The following is an 18,789-nucleotide window of genomic DNA, read 5'->3' as shown; positions in this document are numbered from 1 at the left end:
CCTTGTCTCAGGGTGCTTCTATTGTATTATTGTTGTTGTTTATTTGTTCAGTTGCTTCCGACTCTTGTGACCTCATGGACCGGCCCACGCCAGAGCTCCCTGTCAGCTGTGGCCACCCCCAGCTCCTTCAGAGTCAAGCCAAGCACTTCAAATGCTTTGGACCGCAAGAAGATCCAGCCAGTCCATCCTACAGGAAATAAAGCTGACTGCTCACTGGAGGGAAGAAACAATATTAGAGGCAAAGATGAAGTACTTTGGCCACATCATGAGAAGACAGGAAAGTTTGGAGAAGACAATGATGTTGGGGAAAATGGAAAGAAAAAGAAAGAGGGGCCGACCAAGGGCAAGAGGGATGGATGGTATCCTTGAAGTGACTGGCTTACTTTGAAGGAACTGGGGGTTGTGACAGCTGAGTGAGGTCATCCATGAGATCACAAAGAGTTGGAAGCAACTGAATGAATAAACAACAACAAACTTTTTTTTAAGTTATCCTGAAATGAACTAAGCTCTTGTCTTCATCACATTACTCAGAGAAGAGTGGCTTACTTTTTGGAAAGAATGAATGTTGATTACATTGACCCATGGATAAATCCACCTGAATTTTTTTCTGTTGATTTTTTGGATTAAAATTTCTAGACTTATACATAAATATATAAACTACAGCACAACAGGCGTATTCTTCTGACAGCTGTAGAAGTGGTTCCAGGAGCCCCATGAGTACCAAAATCCATGGATTTTGTTATATATAAAGATATAGCTACATGGTATGTGTCCATTAAGTAAAAAGGCAATATCAGGGTTTGCTTTTGGAAATTCTGTTAAAATATTGTCAAGATGTGGATGGTTTAGAATGTCATGAGTTTAGAATCTGTGGATGGGAAAGGTCAACTGTATATGTAAGCTATACTATGCACATGAGTCAAACTGTTAATCACAGCACAACACATGTATTCTGCTAACAGTGGCAGAAATGGAGTTACAAATTGTGCATTCTACTTACACACTGTTTATGGGGCATTGCTGATTGGACAACAGCAACAAGCCATTGAAATGCAATGTTGCTATTCTGCATAAGGATTGTGTTGGTACTGTTTCTTTCTACATTCAGGTATCATCAAATGCTGAACAGATGCTGGATCTGTAATCTGATCCTTGGAAAGGTTATTGTTTAGTAGAGTTGTGGCAGATCCTGTTTTCCTTCATTACATCCATTCTTTTGCTACCTCAGGAGCACTTAACGGGAAGCCCCCTCCCGGTACGAAAATCAGCTCGACACCAAAGCAAGCAGAAGCCAATCCCGGCTCCCTGCTTGCTTTTGATGAGCTGCCTCCTTACTTTGCAAAGAGAGAAAGTGTGTGTGTGTATGTGGCATGCAGGCCAAGAAAGTGTGTGCACCTTTCTGCAGCTGAGTACCTCCTCTAGAGTAAGAAACAGAACTTGCCTTGCCTCGTGGAGTGTGTATGTGGTGTGCAGCCCAAAATGCGCGCACACATGCCTGCAGTCGAGCACCAACTCTAGAGTAAGAAACAGATAAGCCTCCTTAAAGCACATGCCTGCAAGCAGCTGAGTGGCTCTCCTCTAGTGTAGAAACAGCTTAAATGCCTATGATGGGAAGGGGAGCCTGGAAACCATCCCCCCCCCCCATTATGGTTGATGGATCTTTCAGCACCCCAGAGCGAAAACAGATATCTGTCCTTTCAATTTTGGAAGGCTCCCAAAAAACCCATTGGGGCACCTATGGAGAGCTGGGACACAGAAACAGGCCAAGGTTTCTTCACAATCCTACTGTTTAGGTCTTTAACTCTCCAAGTATGGCCACTGTTCTTTTTATGAATTTACTGAAGCCATTTCTCATGTGGTTGGAAAGCTATTTATTCCCTTTTGCAAAGCCTGAAGCTGAATATTGTACCCACAATGTAAAACCATCTCTTGAGAGAGAGGGGTTACCTAGATGGGCATGATTTGGTCATCCTTCACAAAGATATTTATTTATTTAGCAATTTTGTATACCGCTCTTCTCCCCTCTATTGGGGACTCGGGCCGGTTTCCAACAATAAAATCACAAAACAATCATTAAAAACATCATATTACATATTCAATTAAAATGTTATAACAGCAAAATGCAATCATATAATAACAATGGTCAGTCGTCATAGTGAATTCGTTGTCCATCGTTGTCCATGATAGATAACATTAATATATTATTAGCCATCCCCTGCCACATGTTGCTGTGGCCCAGTCTGTGCAGGCCCATAGCCAGGATTTTGTTTTGGGGGGGGGGGGGGGGGCTGAGTTTGGTTCGGGGGGGCTGAGTCTGAGTTTGTATCGTTACCCCAATCCCCCCGTGCATAACAGTTTAAATAATGTACCAGTAATTTGGGGGGGGAGGTGGCTGAAGTCCCCCAAGCCCCCCCCCCCAGCTACATGCCTGAGTCTGTGTATATATGTATATGTGCAGTCATGCCGGCCACATGACCTTGGAGGTGTCTATGGACAGCGCCGGCTCTTCAGCTTAGAAATGGAGATGAGCACCACACCCCAGAGTCAGACATGACTGGACTTAATGTCAGGGGACAACCTTAACTTTTACCTTTATGTGTCTATATATTTGTGTAAATGTGTATGTGTGTGTGTGTGTGTGTGGTTTTGCGCATGTGTTGTAAAGTCCCTTCTGCTGTGTTTTTCAGTATTTTTGTGAATAATGGTCGCTCATTGGCCTCATATGTGTATTGTGTCCAAATTTGGTGTCAATTTGTCCAGTGGTTTTTGAGTTACTTTAATCCCACAAACTAACATTACATTTTTATTTATATAGATTATTTTGGTAAGTGACTTCCTACTGAGGAGAGGACTTGCACAGGGAATGCTACACTTTTCAATCTATAATTTTAAATTATAACTAAATATTTTTAAAGGGGTGATGTTAAAACTCTTTGAAACTAGATTGTGTCCCAACATTATAGCTTGTCTGTTCTTAATATAACTTACTGCATTATTTTGATCCATTCCATTTAGAATTATAATGCTCTTGGATCATAGTTCTGAGAGAAAGGCAGGATATCAATCAAAGAAATAAAGATGAGGGTATCTATATATGTATTCTCAAAAATCCTTGCAGTTCTCCACTACTCAGATTTCATTGCTTGTTTTGTTAAGGGCTCCCTGTCTGAGAATTTTGAAAGCGGGAAGGTGGGGAGGAAAGTGGCAGAAATCTGTTTTGATCCTAGTCAAGGAATATCACATTTTCAATGCTGAAACATGACATAAGTGTGTATGAATACAGTTTAAAGGGCTCAGGTTGAAGGGGGAAATGTGGAAGGGTAAATGACTATCCAGAAAGGAATGCGCATTAAAGGTCCCGGTTGGAGGCAGGAAGTCACACTGGCAGGAGTCGGACAAATGTGCTGTCTTACATTTAGTGAAGAAATTGGAGATCATATGTAAACAGAGAGCAGAAATGACACATTTTTTCTTCTTTGATTCAAAAGGTATTATTTGTAACTATAACCACTATGCAAGTGAAACCCACAAAACTTTTTTTAAGTAAGTAAAGTCTGACATGGGTTTGGCTAACAATAGGAATAATCATTATTAGTCAAATCCAAATCAGACTCAAAATAGTCAGCTAAGAGCCAATATGTAGAGATTTGACAGCTGGATTTGACACTCAAATGCAAGATACTCAACTTTGGCAGGAAAAACAAAATGCAAAGATACAGAATGGGGGACAATACCTGGCTCGAGAGCAGTACGTGTGAAAAAGATCTTGGAGTCCTCATGGACAACAAGTTAAACATGAGCCAACAATGTGATGTGGCGGCAAAAAAAGCCAATGGGATTTTGGCCTGCATCAATAGGAGCCTAGTGTCTAGGTCCAGGGAAGTCATGCTACCCCTCTATTCCGCTTTGGTTAGACCACACCTGGAACATTGTGTCCAATTCTGGGCACCACAATTCAAGAGAGATATTGACAAGCTGGAATGTGTCCAGAGGAGGGCGACTAAAATGATCAAGGGTCTGAAGAACAAGCCCTATGAGGAGCGGCTTAAGGAGCTGGGCATGTTTACCCTGAAGAAGAGAAGGCCGAGAGGAGATAGCCATGTATAAATATGTGAGAGGAAGCCACAGGGAGGAGGGAGCAAGCTTGTTTTCGGCTTCCCTGGAGACTAGGACACAATGGAGCAATGGCTTCAAACTACAAGAAAGGAGATTGAACATGAGGAAGAACTTCCTGACTGTGAGAGCTGTTCAACAGTGGAACTCTCTGCCCCGGAGTGTGGTGGAGGCTCCTTCTTTGGAAGCTTTTAAACAGAGGTTGGATGGCCATCTGTCAGGGGTGCTTTGAATGCAATATTCCTGCTTCTTAGCAGGGGGTTGGACTGGATGGCCCATGAGGTCTCTTCCAACTCTTTGATTCTATGATTCCTGGTGGTTGCAACTCTTTGGCAGTGGAATATGCTATCTCCGAGCCCAGTGGATATTCTGGAATATAGGGCTGTGTGGAAGGGTCTTTAGAGAGAGTAGAAGCCATCTGTTTCCATCAGAAGCATTGAGTTTGGTTTAGACTTCAATGCAGTAACAGTATGCTTAGAGACTTCTTGGGGTCCTTCCACACAGCTCTATATCCCAGAATATCAAGGTAGAAAATCCCACAATATCTGAGTGTGGACTCAGATAACGCAGTTCAAAACAGATATTGTGGGATTTTCTGCTGTGTGGAAGGGCCCTGAGACTCTCAAAACACAGAGCTATCATGTTTTGGACTATGGACTATTGAATCTAAGGAAGATGCCCTGTGTTACCTACACAGAGAAACTACTTAAAATCCTATTGTAACTGGATTCATAAGCAAAGTGCCTGTATGCTGTATACATTAGGTTTCGTGAGTAAACCAACTGTTGCTTTTAAAGTAGACTGTTTATTTTGTCTCTTGAGAGCATAATTTAAAGGCAAATATATTTTAAGAGAGAGTCAATGTTTTGGGGCAACTTCAAAGAACACTTCTGAAACTCTGCTGAGTATATGTTGTCATGCATTGGCATGTCTTTGTCCCTAGCAGGTCAAAGACAGACCTAGGTACATCAGTTTAACAGCCGAGATAACTACTTTAGTTGCCTTGCATAAATGCCACAGTAGTCCACGCTCTGGTTACATCCCGTATAGACTCCTGCAACGCTTTCTACGTGGGGTTGCCTTTGAAGACTGTCCGGAAGCTTCAGTTGGTCCAACGGATGGCAGCCAAATTGCTAACAGGAGTAGCGCTCAGGGAGCATACAACTCCTCTGTTGCGCCAGCTCCACTGGCTGCCAGTTTGCTACTGGGAACAATTCAAAGTGCTGGCTTTAGCCTATAAAGCCCTAAATGATTCTGGCCCAACTTACAGATAGGTTCTGGCCCGACCTATCTGTCCGAACGCATCTCCTCCTATGAACCAATTAGGACGTTAAGATAGTCTGGGGAGGCCCTGCTCTCGGTCCCGCCGGCCTCACAAGCACGCCTGGCAGGGATGAGAGACAGGGCCTTCTCAGTAGTGACCCCCCCGGCTGTGGAACGCCCTTCCTACAGACATCAGATCGGCCCCCTCCTATCTGGCATTCCGGAAGAGAGTGAAGACCTGGCTCTTCGAACAGCCGTTTAACTAAACAGTGCAATTGATTGATTACTGGAATATGGATTAATGGACAATGAGATCAGATGCTGATTCTATTGATGAGACGTGATGGATTGTTGTTTTGCTGTATTGTTGTATTGCTGTATTGTCTTGATATTTTTGATGCTAATTAATTGATATTACTGTTTTAAATGACTAATGATTTTTGTACCGTGTTGCTGATACTGGTTGTTAACCGATCTGAGTCGCCTGATGGCTGAGAAGAGTGGTATACAAGTGAAGTAAATAAATAAATAAATAAATAAATAAACTTACCTGTCTGAACACATCTCCCCTTATGAACCTTCTAGGACTTAAGATCATCTGGGGAGGCCCTTCTCTCGATCCTGCCTGTGTTGCAATTATGTTTGGCAGGGATGAGAGACAGGGCCTTCTCAGTGGTGGCCCCTCAGCTATGGAATGCCCTTCCTAGGGACATTAGATCTTCACCCTCCCTTTTAACATTTTGGAAGAAAGTTAAGATTTGGCTTTATGAGCAAGCGTTTGCAAATGCAGCGTAACGGACATAGGAAAATGGACTGACTAGACAAATATAATTGGACAATGTTTTAATAAGGAGACTCATATGACTTATGTTTTTATTGATTTCATCATGATTTTATAATATTTTAATTGTTTTTATTGTATTCTTATGCTTTGATGTTGACTGTAAACCGCCCTGAGTCGCTTGTGGGCTGAGAGTGGTGGTGAACATCACTTTTCAAAATGTTGTGACTTCTCTAACAAGGTCATGCCTTTCCAGTAACCAGTTACTTTCCAAAAAGGCTGTGAATCCCATTATGGAAATTCACATTTTCCAAAAATAGATGCACCCCTAAATGTATGTGTTTTAGATAGTCCTTTAAAAACTTCCACACAGCCTAATTCTCAGGACTCATACCTGGTTGGTTTTGTTTTCCCCGCAGATCATCCAGCAAGTCTCCAGAACCACTCCAGGCTCCGAACTCCCCCGCCTCCGCTCTCCCACACTCACACCCCAAACCAGCATCATGCGGCCTCCATCAACTCCCTAAATCGAGGGAACTTCACCCCACGCAGCAATCCTAGCCCTGTGCCCACCGACCACTCCCTTTCCGGAGAGCAGCAGCCCGGAACGCAGGAGTCTACGCATGCTCAGGACAACTGGTTACTCAACAGTAACATCCCCCTCGAGACAAGGTAATCCCTATCTTGTTGCATTTGGATGAGAAATGCTGCTTTCTCTAGGTTGTCATCCACATGAAAATATAGAAAAGCCTGGAAATATGAATGTGATGATTCCTCAAAGAGGATCTGTATGAATATTATCACAATGAAGCGCAAAGGTTCTCTGCTCTGCCCAGCTTTGTCTAACAACATATATTTCTTGTCATGCACCATGGCAATCCGTACTCCTGCCCTTTTGCCACTTACTTTCCAACAGCTGAAACTTTCAATGCTTGAAACATCAAATTGGAGAGGAAGAGTGGGTCTCCCTAATTTTCTGTTTGGCACGACTGAAGGATTGGTGAACCCCGAGAAGCAAAAGATTATTATAGTTATAATATTTGGGATGCATGCCTAAAATAAACACAGATTCAAGCTTTCACAGTCACTTCATCAGAAGGTCACTATTTGAACAGTGGAATGTCATTATGTTGTTCTCCATATGAAGCTTTTATTTAAAACAGTGGTTCCCAACCTGTGGTCTATGGACCACCAGTGGTCCGCAAGAACAAAAATATGGTCTGCGGCCTTACCATTACTACACTGTTGCCTCAAAAATACGTGGCAATGAGAGCAACTGGTCTCGTAAAACCCTCTTATAGGGTGAGACAATGGGGATTTCAGGAAGGGAGAGGCTGACTACTCACAAAAGATTACTACTACCACATCAGCTCTAGATTATTAAATATCATTTCCTGTGGGTGGGCAGGTGTGACTACTGGGTGGCATATGTTCTGTATCAGAAACTAGAGCTGATGTGGTCTGTCCAATGCAATTTTCTGAATCAGCATCCCAAATAATCAAACAAATCTAAAGTTGACCAAAACACTGATTCGTAACCCTTTTGGTACTAATGTTGGAGAGTGGTCCCTGGTCAAAGTGGCCCCTGGTCAAGTGGTCCCTGGTCAAAAAAAGCTTGGGAACCACTGGTTTAAAAGCTAAATCTCTTTGGAAGGGAAATTATCATCTTACTAAAATTTGTTATTATTGTATAACGAATACTTTAGGTTAAATACAAGAGAAGGGTTATTGATAGAGAGGCCTACAATACAATGGTTTGCTTACAGACATATTGGAGAACCATTTGAAATGTACAAAAATGTATTTGGATGTATAACTTCTAAACCAGAATTTGAAACCTTCTGGGGATGACCATTTGGTTGCTAATATATATATATATATATATATATATATATATATATATATATATACATACATACACCGGAAGAAAGGCCACCCTGGAACACTTATTCATATAGAGACCATCCACATTGCATAACGACAACAATTTGACACCACTTTAACTGTCATAGCTCTATCCTATGGAATCTGTAGCTTGTTGTGGCACAAAGCAGTCTATGATAGATCCAAATACAAACCTATTCTATAGTAGACATATTCAATCGGGGAATCCTTGTCCCGTTTCATGTTTCAGTTTTCATTAAAACTGTTAAAATTATAACAAACAAACAAAAAACATCAAATTGGAACATTATCTTCCTTGTCACAGTCCAAAAGTATTAGCTCATTTGCATACATGGATGAGCTTTGTGCAAAGTTGATTATTATTATTTGCAAGTTGATTTCATTGGGATACATGTTTTGACCCTAAAATTTAGGTTGTTCCAAGATATTAAATGCAAACCACTATGGTTCTCTTAGGAACACACAGAAGAAGGTGTGTAGCAATGAGACACATGAGTTATGTTAGTGACAGAATGCTTACACAAAGTTTAAGGAGCCTCTTTGGGTTGCATTCTCAAGAACCACGTCCCACTTATTTAGAAAGTAAAGGTTGGGATCAATCAATAATAGTTCAGCTTACAGTAGTTGCTAGTAACTAACCATTTGATTAGTTTGAATTGTTTAATACTAGGAAAAGTTTTATATAAAAAGCTAAAACATCCTAAAGTGACAGTGTCTGGGGAATGGGACGTGTCCCTTTGGAGAAGCCAGGAAGGTCAGATTTGTCCCCAGACTTAAAGTAACTCCCCATGTGCTAAAATCTCAGGAGTAAACTTAGTTCTGCCATGCACAGATCTGATCCCTCTTCTTCCTCCTGCTCCAGCATAACCCTAGGACTTTGATTATCTCATGCGAAAGCACCTCTAAAATGTTGGTGGACATGCTGATTCTACTAGTGTCCCTACACCACTATTTCTGGTCCCTTTTGGGCTATTGTCCAAAAGGTTTTATTTGCTGTATTTGCTGGTTTTATTTTGCTGTAACATGTTGTCCGGGCTTGGCCCCGTGTAAGCCGCTCCAAATCCCCATTGGAGAGATGGTGGCAGGGTATAAATAAAGTTTATTATTATTATTATTTATTATACAACACCCTTTTCTAGGCAACGTGAATGCACTGTATGGCAACACCGGAAGAAAGGCCAACTTGGAACACTAATTCATATAGAGACCTTCCACTGTGCAGAATGACAGCACTTTGACACCACTTTAACTACCATAGCTCCATCCTATGGAATCTGTGGCTTGTTATGGTAGATCCAAATACAAACCTATTCTATAGTAGTAAACATTCGGGGGAAACCTTGTCCCGTTTTGTGTCTCAGCTTTCATTGGGGGCCCCGATCCATTTTTTGTAAGCCTCCCAAAATTGGGAGGATTGTTTTCAGTTCTTTTGGGTTGTTGTAGGTTTTTCGGGCTGTATGGCCATGGTCTAGAGGCATACTCTCCTGACGTTTCGCCTGCATCTATGGCAAGCATCCTCAGAGATTCTTTTGTTTTGGGGCCCGAAAATTGGACCATTATTGGGGGGAGGGGGGGAGAGAGAGCATGTGTGGTGAGGCTTCCCACCCACTGGCTCCCCTTCCGAGTGTAGATTCTTCTTACCTGTCACCTGCTGTTTCTACTTTAGAATAAGAGGCACTCAGCTGTAGATACTGGCAGGTGCGCACGCTTTCTTGGCTTGCCTGCATGGCCCGCCACACACACTCTCTCCTTGGAAAGAGAGAGTGTGTGTGTGGCAAGGCATGCAGGCAAGCCTGGAGCGCACCTGCAGCCGAGCTCCGGGATTGCCTGCTTGCATACACTGCCACACATGCCCTGCCACACTCTCCAAGTGTGTGTGTGTGCCAGGGTGTGCAGGCAGGTCTGAAGCGTGTCTGCAGCCAAGCTCCAGGTCTGCCTGCCTGCACTCCTCACCACACACACACTGCCTTTCCAAGGCAAGGAGGCAAGCTCGGATGCACACGAAAGCAGGCTTTCGTATCAAGCAGATTTTCGTGTTGAGAAGGGGGTTCCCATTTCATGTTTTCAAAGAAACGGAAGATACTAAAGAAATGGTAGGAAAGAATTTCACGCACATGTCTACTCTATAGCAATGAGTCACGGCAGTTAATATGGTGTCAAACTGTCATTCTGGACTCTGGATACATTCCTACTGTCAAAACATTTTGAATGCATTTCATCCCATACGGGTTTTTTGCACCAGGAACCATCTTGCAAAATTTCGAGAGCCAAAAAAGGATAGGATGATTGCATTCTTACTTACGCATTAGATCAGGAAATGCAGGTCAGCTTAACTCATTTCCAAAATGTATCCCAAACAAAATCCCAGGTTCCCTATCTCAAACTGTCCCCAAAAGTGGTAGAGAACATGGAATGTTTTCTATGTTGGTTCCGTTGGCCAGTTCATATTGTTGGTCCATAACAGGGACTGAAATTGAGACACCGGGGTTTTTAAGTTCTGCAATATCTGAAAATCCACAATGTTTTCATATTCCCATAACAAAGGTGTGCAAGTGTGGAAGGTTATGAGAATGTGTTTCCTTCCTCATTGCATCCCCAAAATAATGTGATTAAAAAAATTGCCCATACACTTCTTACAATACAACTTTGTCATTTTTGGATACCCCTTTTTTCCCCAACAAGAAGTGACCAGAAGTCAACCTTGATGCCACTTTCTTTTGGAAAAAGGCTTGTTCTGGGCACAAAATGATCCAGAGGAACAAAAAACATGGTGATTTTATGTGTGAATTAGTATGAACCCCCTCTTTAAAAATCCTTGGTGTAGTATACAATGCCAGGCTGTCATTCCATCGAGGTCTGTGTTATCTTTCCAGACCGAACGGAGGATTTACTGCCTCCAAGATTGGTGCTTTATCCTCAAGCCGAAGCCCTTCCTTCCTTTCATTGGGACTGAATTGTCTTTTATTTCATTATTTTTTCTTTTCTCCTCCCCCCCCCCCCCCCCCATTGTAGTTTATTCCTGATGCATTTTTGCTTAGGCGAAGAAAAGAGGAAATTGCCTCGCAGTCGTCTTCCTGCAGTTTGAAAATACCATCGGCATTAGCGTAGCTTGTAGGGCTATTTCCCCCATTTAAAATGGGAATGAGAAACATAAATTCACAATGGGCTAACGTGTGGGTATGCTCTTCTGTGAAGCTCCTTCTCCTGAAGCGGAATAAATCAATATCCTATTTAAAAAGCTGAAACTAGTCAATATATTGAAAAGATTTAGCCTCCGAGCTGTGCCGATCACAGCCGGTATAATTGTAGTCTCCCATGCAGGATAACCTGATCTTGTTAAGATATAATGGGGAAGATGTCATTGGCTGCATTTTGCTCTTTCTAAAATATTGCTCCAGCAAGCCTGGGACCCCGCAAAGCACCACATCCGTCAATTAGTATTGCTTTCCATTAGTCTTTCCCCATGTGTTTCCTTGCTACATCTCTCTTGCCTCCTTCTGTCTTTGGGTAATTGCGTGCTACAGGTTGGCCTTTATCGCTTCTTCAAAACTCCATCACTTCTAAAATCAAGCAAAACGTCTTCAGCTACTTATTTGCATGGAGTCTGTGGACACTATTAATTTGGGGAAAATAAGTGCACCCACTTAAGTGGTTCTGTCTCCCAATTTGCACCCTGTGAGGCATTCAAAAGCAGCTGTATAACAGTTCAGAAGGATTGTTTCTAGCTAGCATAGAGCCAGCAAGTTATAGTGGTTTTAACATGGGATTTGGACTCTGGAGACCAGGGTCTGATGGAAACCCATCAAGGCACCTTCTACACTGCCATATAATCCAGATTATCGAAGCAGATAATCTACATTATCTGCTTTGAACTGGATTATTTGAGTCTACACTGCCATATAATCCAATTCAAAGTAGATACCATGAAAATGAACAAAATCTGGCTACCAGTATTAAAAAAAAACCCTAAAATTACAACAGCAAAACAACATACAGGTATCTGGGACACCTAATCACCTCTCAACAAAAGATTGCTCCAGGCACTGCCAGGCCATTAAATGCTAATCAAGGTAGTCAATTAGAATCATAGAATCAAAGAGTTGGAAGAGACCTCATGGGCCATCCAGTCCAACCCCCTGCCAAGAAGCAGGAATGTTGCATTCAAATCACCCCTGACAGATGGCCATCCAGCCTCTGCTTAAAAGCTTCCAAAGAAGGAGCCTCCACCACACTCCGGGGCAGAGAGTTCCACTGCTGAACAGCTCTCACAGTCAGGAAGTTCTTCCTAATAGTCAGATGGAATCTCCTCTCTTGTAGTTTGAAGCCATTGTTCCACGTCCTAGTCTCCAAGGAAGCAGAAAACAAGCTTGCTCCCTCCTCCCTGTGGCTTCCTCTCACATATTTATACATGGCTATCATATCTCCTCTCAGCCTTCTCTTCTTCAGGCTAAACATGCCCAGCTCCTTAAGCCGCTCCTCATAGGGCTTGTTCTCCAGACCCTTGATCATTTTAGTCGCCCTTCTCTGGACACATTCCAGCTTGTCAATATCTCTCTTGAATTGTGGTGCCCAGAATTGGACACAATATTCCAGGTGTGGTCTAACCAAAGCAGAATAGAGGGGTAGCATTACTTCCTTAGATCTAGACACTATGCTCCTATTGATGCAGGCCAAAATCCCATTGGCTTTTTTTGCCGCCACATCACATTGTTGGCTCATGTTTAACTTGTTGTCCACGAGGACTCCAAGATCTTTTTCACATGTACTGCTCTCAAGCCAGGCATTGTCCCCCATTCTGTATCTTTGCATTTCGATGTTGAAGAAGGGCAACTAGAATGGGATTGCTGTTCAAGCATTGTCACTTTTGTTCTTTGTCACGTCCTGTTCTTCCCCTAAGAGAAAGATTTATGAAACACATTAAATACAAAAATATCACCCTTGCAACATCCAAGTGGGATAAGAATTTCATAAATAAATCCAATATTTGAAGCCCTTTTTGTCACTTTCTTTCACTCCCTCGTTTTTCTCTGCCTTCCATCTCTTCCTTCCCCCATCACGTTCTTGTTTTCTATTCTCCTAGTGCTGCTTGCATTAAATATTATATAACCCAGCATCCTCTCTTTGTTTTATATTGGCAATTTTCCACTGAAATGCACAGCTCTGCTGTAAAAAAAACCCCAATTTTACATGGGTTTTTAACTACTGATAAATTGGTATTTATATCCTGGCTGCTCCCCCACTTGGCGGCTTATCCATCAGAAAGCTCTCCTTTATTGCTTTCATCTTGACAGAGGACTGGCTTGCATTCTTGGGGAATGCAAGACAACAAGGAAGAACACAAGGCTTGCTTTTCCACCGCTTTTCTTCTTGAGGCCCCTCTGCTTCGGCTCATGCAGGTTGATCCGCAAGACTTCAAAGCTTAAGAAATGTGAATCGTGTTTTCCTTCCTGGGATCAAGCAGGAGTGTTTAGGCTGTCAAAGACTCCCTTTTACCAACAAAGGCTGGGGAGACTATGGGAGATCAAATGAAACTATTACTCATCACTTTTGCGAGGATAAATGGAAACTCTCGGCCCTACAAAGAAAAAAAATAGGATAGCACGTTGCATTTTCAGACATGCTTAATGAGGCTTCGGCTCAAGGTTTCGTCAATGCAAGCTGCTACCTGAAACCACCTTCTTTTGCAAATGGAAACTCTTGGTTGAGATCAGCATTGTGAGGCCTAAACTGGAAGCATCAAATGATAAATATACCCAAAGGATACTGTTTCTCGTATCTATTTTCTCCCTGGAATAGTAAGTTGTTGTGATAATTTAAAGCCAGTTTTAGGTTTTGATTGAGAGCAGAGTTATTTTGGAGAAGTCAAATGTACAGTCAGCCATCACATCTAAGGATTTGACTTTAGCAGATTTGATTATTCAGGGATTTTATGAAAATGTGTGCGGTGATGCTAGCCTCGTTGTAAAGGTTGTATACCAATTGTACAGGGCTGCCACCAATTATAAAGTCTGCACGCACCAGTTGTACAACTGTGCTAATTGCGAAGGTGCTGCAATTACAACAACAGACAGGGTATAGGGCTTTTAACTTTAAAGAACCCACCCACTGTCACTAATTGTACTGTCTGCTCTTAAATTCTGCCACCAGTTATGCAGGTGTGGATAATTATAAATGTAATTCAGGTAACTGCCACCAACGTGAGGTATTGCCGATGAGATCTAGCTCCCCAGACGCAGATAAATGGAGACGACACGGTCTTCAAACAAAAGTTAATAAGTTTATTTTGTACAAAGCGTATGGTTGCAGGCTGTTGGTTAACTTGGAATAACTTAGAGAACTTTGAATGTAACTTGGTTTGCAATACAGTTCACACTTCTGGATGATACAACTTGTAACTGACTTTTACTGTGGTGAGGTACTTTATTAACAATGTTTCTTAATGTGAATAGCCTTCTGATTTGATCTCTTCTTGATCAAACCCCAGATCTCTAGTTCTTTCCTAACTAGTGATCTAAACAAGTTTCCTTTAGTCCTCTCTGACTAATGAAACTAATTAGGTTTCCCCCTTCAGCCTTCCTAGACTGAAGAAACCTCTGGCTATTCACACACACTGCTTCTCTACTATCCTTTCTCAACTGCTCACTCCGACTTCAAACCCCCAACTGAACTGCTTCATTTCAAAACACAGATAAGACTTTCTTGCTAGACTCCGCCCACTTCTCCTCTCTGAGCTAGCCTGCCTGGTTTCCTTGGCAATGCCCTGTGGATTGATCAAGAAGAGACCAGTTAACTCTAGCTTTCAGCTACTGTTACCAAAACAAATATATTCTAACAGTTAAACATTTATACAGTATCAATAACTTCTGTACAATGTGCTCTCTAGAAATTTCTCAGTCCTTGTCCACAGGGCCATAGCCAGAAAGAAATTTCAAGGCGGGCTGAATTTTTTTTTAGCAAAACATAGAATCATAGAGTTGGAAGAGACCTCATAGGCCATCCAGTCCAACCCCTTGCTGAGAAGCAGGAATATTGCTTTCAAAGCACCCCTGACAGATGGCCATCCAGCCTCTGTTTAAAAGCTTCCAAAGAAGGAGCCTCCACCACACTCCAGGGCAGAGAGTTCCACTGCTGAACGGCTCTCACAGTCAGGAAGTTCTTCCTCGTGTTCAGATGGAATCTCCTCTCTTGTAGTTTGAAGCCATTGTTCCATTGCGTCTTAGTCTCCAGGGCACAGAAAACAAGCTTGCTCCTTCCTCCCTGTGACTTCCTCTCACATATTTATTCATGGCTATCAAATCCCCTCTCAGCCTTTTAGCCACTCCTCATGCCCAGCTCTTTAAGCCGCTCCTCATAGGATTTGTTTTCCAGACCCTTTTAGTTGCCCTCCTCTGGTCACATTCCAGCTTGTTAATATCTCCAATGTATTGTCGAAGACCTTATTTGTTGGAATCGCTGGGTTGTTGTAGCTTTTTCAGGCTATATGGCCATGTTCTAGAAGCATTCTCTCCTGACGTTTCTCCTGCATCTATGGCAAGCATCCTCAGAGGTTGTGAGGTCTAGGAATCACTGAATCCTCCATTGTAACTCTATTGTAGACAATAAAAGGTTAAAAAAACATTATGGCAAAAGTATAGAAATCAAAGCATATTCTTAGCTATTCCAGAATCCCAAGCATTAGCTGTTTAGAGGTCCACCGCAGATGGGGTGGTAGGACTCAATCCCACAGCCAGGAGGCATAACATTTGGTCCTGTTAATTAGTTTTGGTCAAACCAATTAGGAAGACTCCACAAGGTGGAAAGTACAGACAGAGCGAGATGGGAAAACTAGATGAAAAAAGTTAGTAATTAGTAAGATGAAAAACCTACCGTAATTCATTTAAATGTGTATTGAAAGGGGATGTTTTGAAATGTTGAGTTAATTTTACATTGTCACTTGCATATATAATGGTAGAATTAATGCAGTCTGACACCACTTGAATTGCCATGGTGCAATGCTATGGAATCCCATGAGTTGTAGTTTTACAAGGTCTTTAGCCTCCTTTGCCAAAGAATATTGGTCCCTCATTATGCTAGAGCTCCAAGGATCCCATATCTCCCACTGTTAGCCCCAGCTTCTGCCAACCTAGCAGTTGGAAAACATGCAAATGTGGGTAGATCAATAGGTACCGCTTTGGCGGGAAGGTAATGGCGCTCCATGCAGTCATGCTGGCCACATGATCCAGGAGGCGTCTACGAACAATGCTGGCTCTTCAGCTTAGAAATGGAGAAGAGAACCACCCTCCAGAGTTGGACTTGTCTAGACTTAATGTCAAGGGGAAACCTTTACCTTTAACCTGAAAAGTTTTTCAACCTTTTTTATAGAATCATAAGAGTTGGAAGAGACCTCATTGCCCATCCAGTCCAACCCCCTGCCAAGAAGCAAGACAATCATGTTCAAAGCGCCCCCAACAGATTACTATTCAGCCTCTGTTTAAAAGCCTCCAAAGAGGGAGCCTCTACCATACTCCAGGGAAGAGAGTTCCACTGCTGAACAGCTTTCACAGTCAGGAAGTTCTTCCTAATGTTCAGATGGAATCTCCTTTCTTTCCTGTAGTTTGGAGCCAATGTTCCAAGCTTGTTTTCAGCTGCCCTGGAGACTAGGACGCAATGGAACAATGGCTTCAAACTACAAGAAAGGAGATTCCATCTGAACTTGAGGAAGAACTTCCTGACTGTGAGAGCCGTTCAGCAGTGGAACTCTCTGCCCCGGAGTGTGGTGGAGGCTCCTTCTATGGAGGCTTTTAAACATAGGCTGGATGGCCATCTGTCAGGGGTGATTTGAATACAATATTACTGCTTCTTGGCAGGGGTTGGACTGGATGGCCCATGAGGTCTCTTCCAACTCTTTGATTCTCTGATTCCATTTCATCCTAGTCTCCAAGGAAGCAGAAAACAAGCTTGCTCCCTCCTCCCTATGACTTCCTCTCACATATTTATACATGGCTATCATATCTCCTCTCAGCCTTCTCTTCTTCAGGCTAAACATGCCCAGCTCTTGAATCCACTCCTCATAGGGCTTGTTCTCCAGACCTTTGATCATTTTAGTCGCCCTCCTCTGGACACATTCCAGCTTGTCAATATCTCTCTTGAATTGTGGTGCCCAGAATTGGACACAATATTCCAGGTGTGGTCTGACCAAAGCAGAATAGAGGGGTAGAATTACTTCCCTGGACCTAGACACTAGGCTCCTCTTGATGCAGGCCAAAATCCCATTGGCTTTTTTGCCGCCGCATCACATTGTTGGCTCATGTTTAACTTGTTGACCACAAGGACCCCAAGATCTTTTTTACAAGATCTTTTTTTCCTCTTAAACAAACAGGTTGAGTCTTGAGGCCTAAATCTTTGAATACAAAAAACAAGAATTAGGTTTGCAAAAAACCCAAAAGAACTGGGTTTTGGGTAAATAACCAATTGGCTGATTTAAAATTACTTGGCTTTTTTCATTAATGAGTATCTACATTGGTAATTTAATTTCGGAGCAACTTTAAATTGAAAATTCAACTTATAGTCTTTGATGAAATATGTTTCACTACGTTGCCAGTTTTCATTACCAAATTTCGACCATTTCTTATTTTCCTTCACTGTCTCTATCACTTCCTTTTCCTTATTTAAACCCTACCTTTCCCCCCAGTTTTGGATTTCATGCTGTTGCAACAGTCAAAACAACCATGTCTAAAAACTCACAGCATGCAGAAGTTTAAATGCAATTCAAGTATCACAAAGTTAAAACCAGTTAACAAAACATAATAATAGAATCATAGAATCAAAGAGTTGGAAGAGACCTCATGGGCCATCCAGTCCAACCCCATTCTGCCAAGAAGCAGGAATATTGCATTTAAATCACCCCTGACAGATGGCCATCCAGCCTCTGTTTAAAAGCTTCCAAAGAAGGAGCCTCCACCACACTCCGGGGCAGAGAGTTCCACTGTTGAACGGCTCTCATAGTCAGGAAGTTCTTCCTCATGTTCAGATGGAATCTCCTTTCTTGTAGTTTAAAGCCATTGTTCCGCAGGTTGCTGTGAGTTTTCTGGGCAGTCTGGCCATGTTCCAGAAGCATTCTCTCCTGACATTTCACCCACACCAATGGCAGGCATCCTCAGAGGTTGTGAGGTCTGTTAGAAACTAGGCAAGTGATGTCTATATATCTGTAGAATGTCCAAAACTCAGATCTATTTGAGGCAAATGTTAATGCTCAAACAGATGAAATGTCAGGAGAGGGTGCTTCTGGAACATGGCCATACAGCCCTGAAAACTCACAGCAACCTAGTGATTCTGGCCATGAAAGCCTTCGACGACACATTAAAACATAAACCATTACAAGAAAAAGCTTCAAATTGTGCCTGGAACTTATATAAATAACTTAATCAATTTTGGATTGCTGTAGGTTTTTTCGGGCTATATGGCCATGTTCTAGAGGCATTTTCTCCTGACGTTTCGCCTGCATCTATGGCAAGCATCCTCAGACGTAGTGAGTTAGAGACCTCACTACCTCTGTGGATGCTTGCCATAGATGCAGGCGAAACGTCAGGAGAAAATGCCTCTAGAACATGTCCATATAGCCTGAAAAAACCTACAACAACCCAGTGATTCTGGCCATGAAAGCCTTCAACAATACATTAATCAATTTTGATTCATTAGTTCCCATAATAGGTTGAAAAGTGCTACAAAACTTACTGGTGTCTTTTCTG

The 18,789-nt window shown here is 42.4% G+C and overlaps 1 protein-coding gene across 12 annotated transcripts in view; it reads left to right on the top strand.

The window, feature by feature from the left end:
* TENM4 (teneurin transmembrane protein 4) overlaps positions 1-18,789 on the top strand; it is an 892,306-nt gene that overhangs the window by 566,912 nt on the left and 306,605 nt on the right. For all 12 annotated transcript variants that reach the window (XM_067466483.1, XM_067466479.1, XM_067466482.1 and 9 more), the window contains one exon: positions 6,577-6,829. In XM_067466483.1, the coding sequence (XP_067322584.1) occupies positions 6,577-6,829 (253 nt within the window). The remainder of the gene's footprint in view (positions 1-6,576; positions 6,830-18,789) is intronic.

The sequence above is a fragment of the Anolis sagrei genome, chromosome 3, assembly GCF_037176765.1.
Source record: "Anolis sagrei isolate rAnoSag1 chromosome 3, rAnoSag1.mat, whole genome shotgun sequence".
Lineage (NCBI taxonomy): Eukaryota > Metazoa > Chordata > Lepidosauria > Squamata > Dactyloidae > Anolis > Anolis sagrei.
The sequence above is the reverse complement of the archived record's forward strand: the minus strand, read 5'-3'. Positions and strand labels throughout refer to the sequence as shown.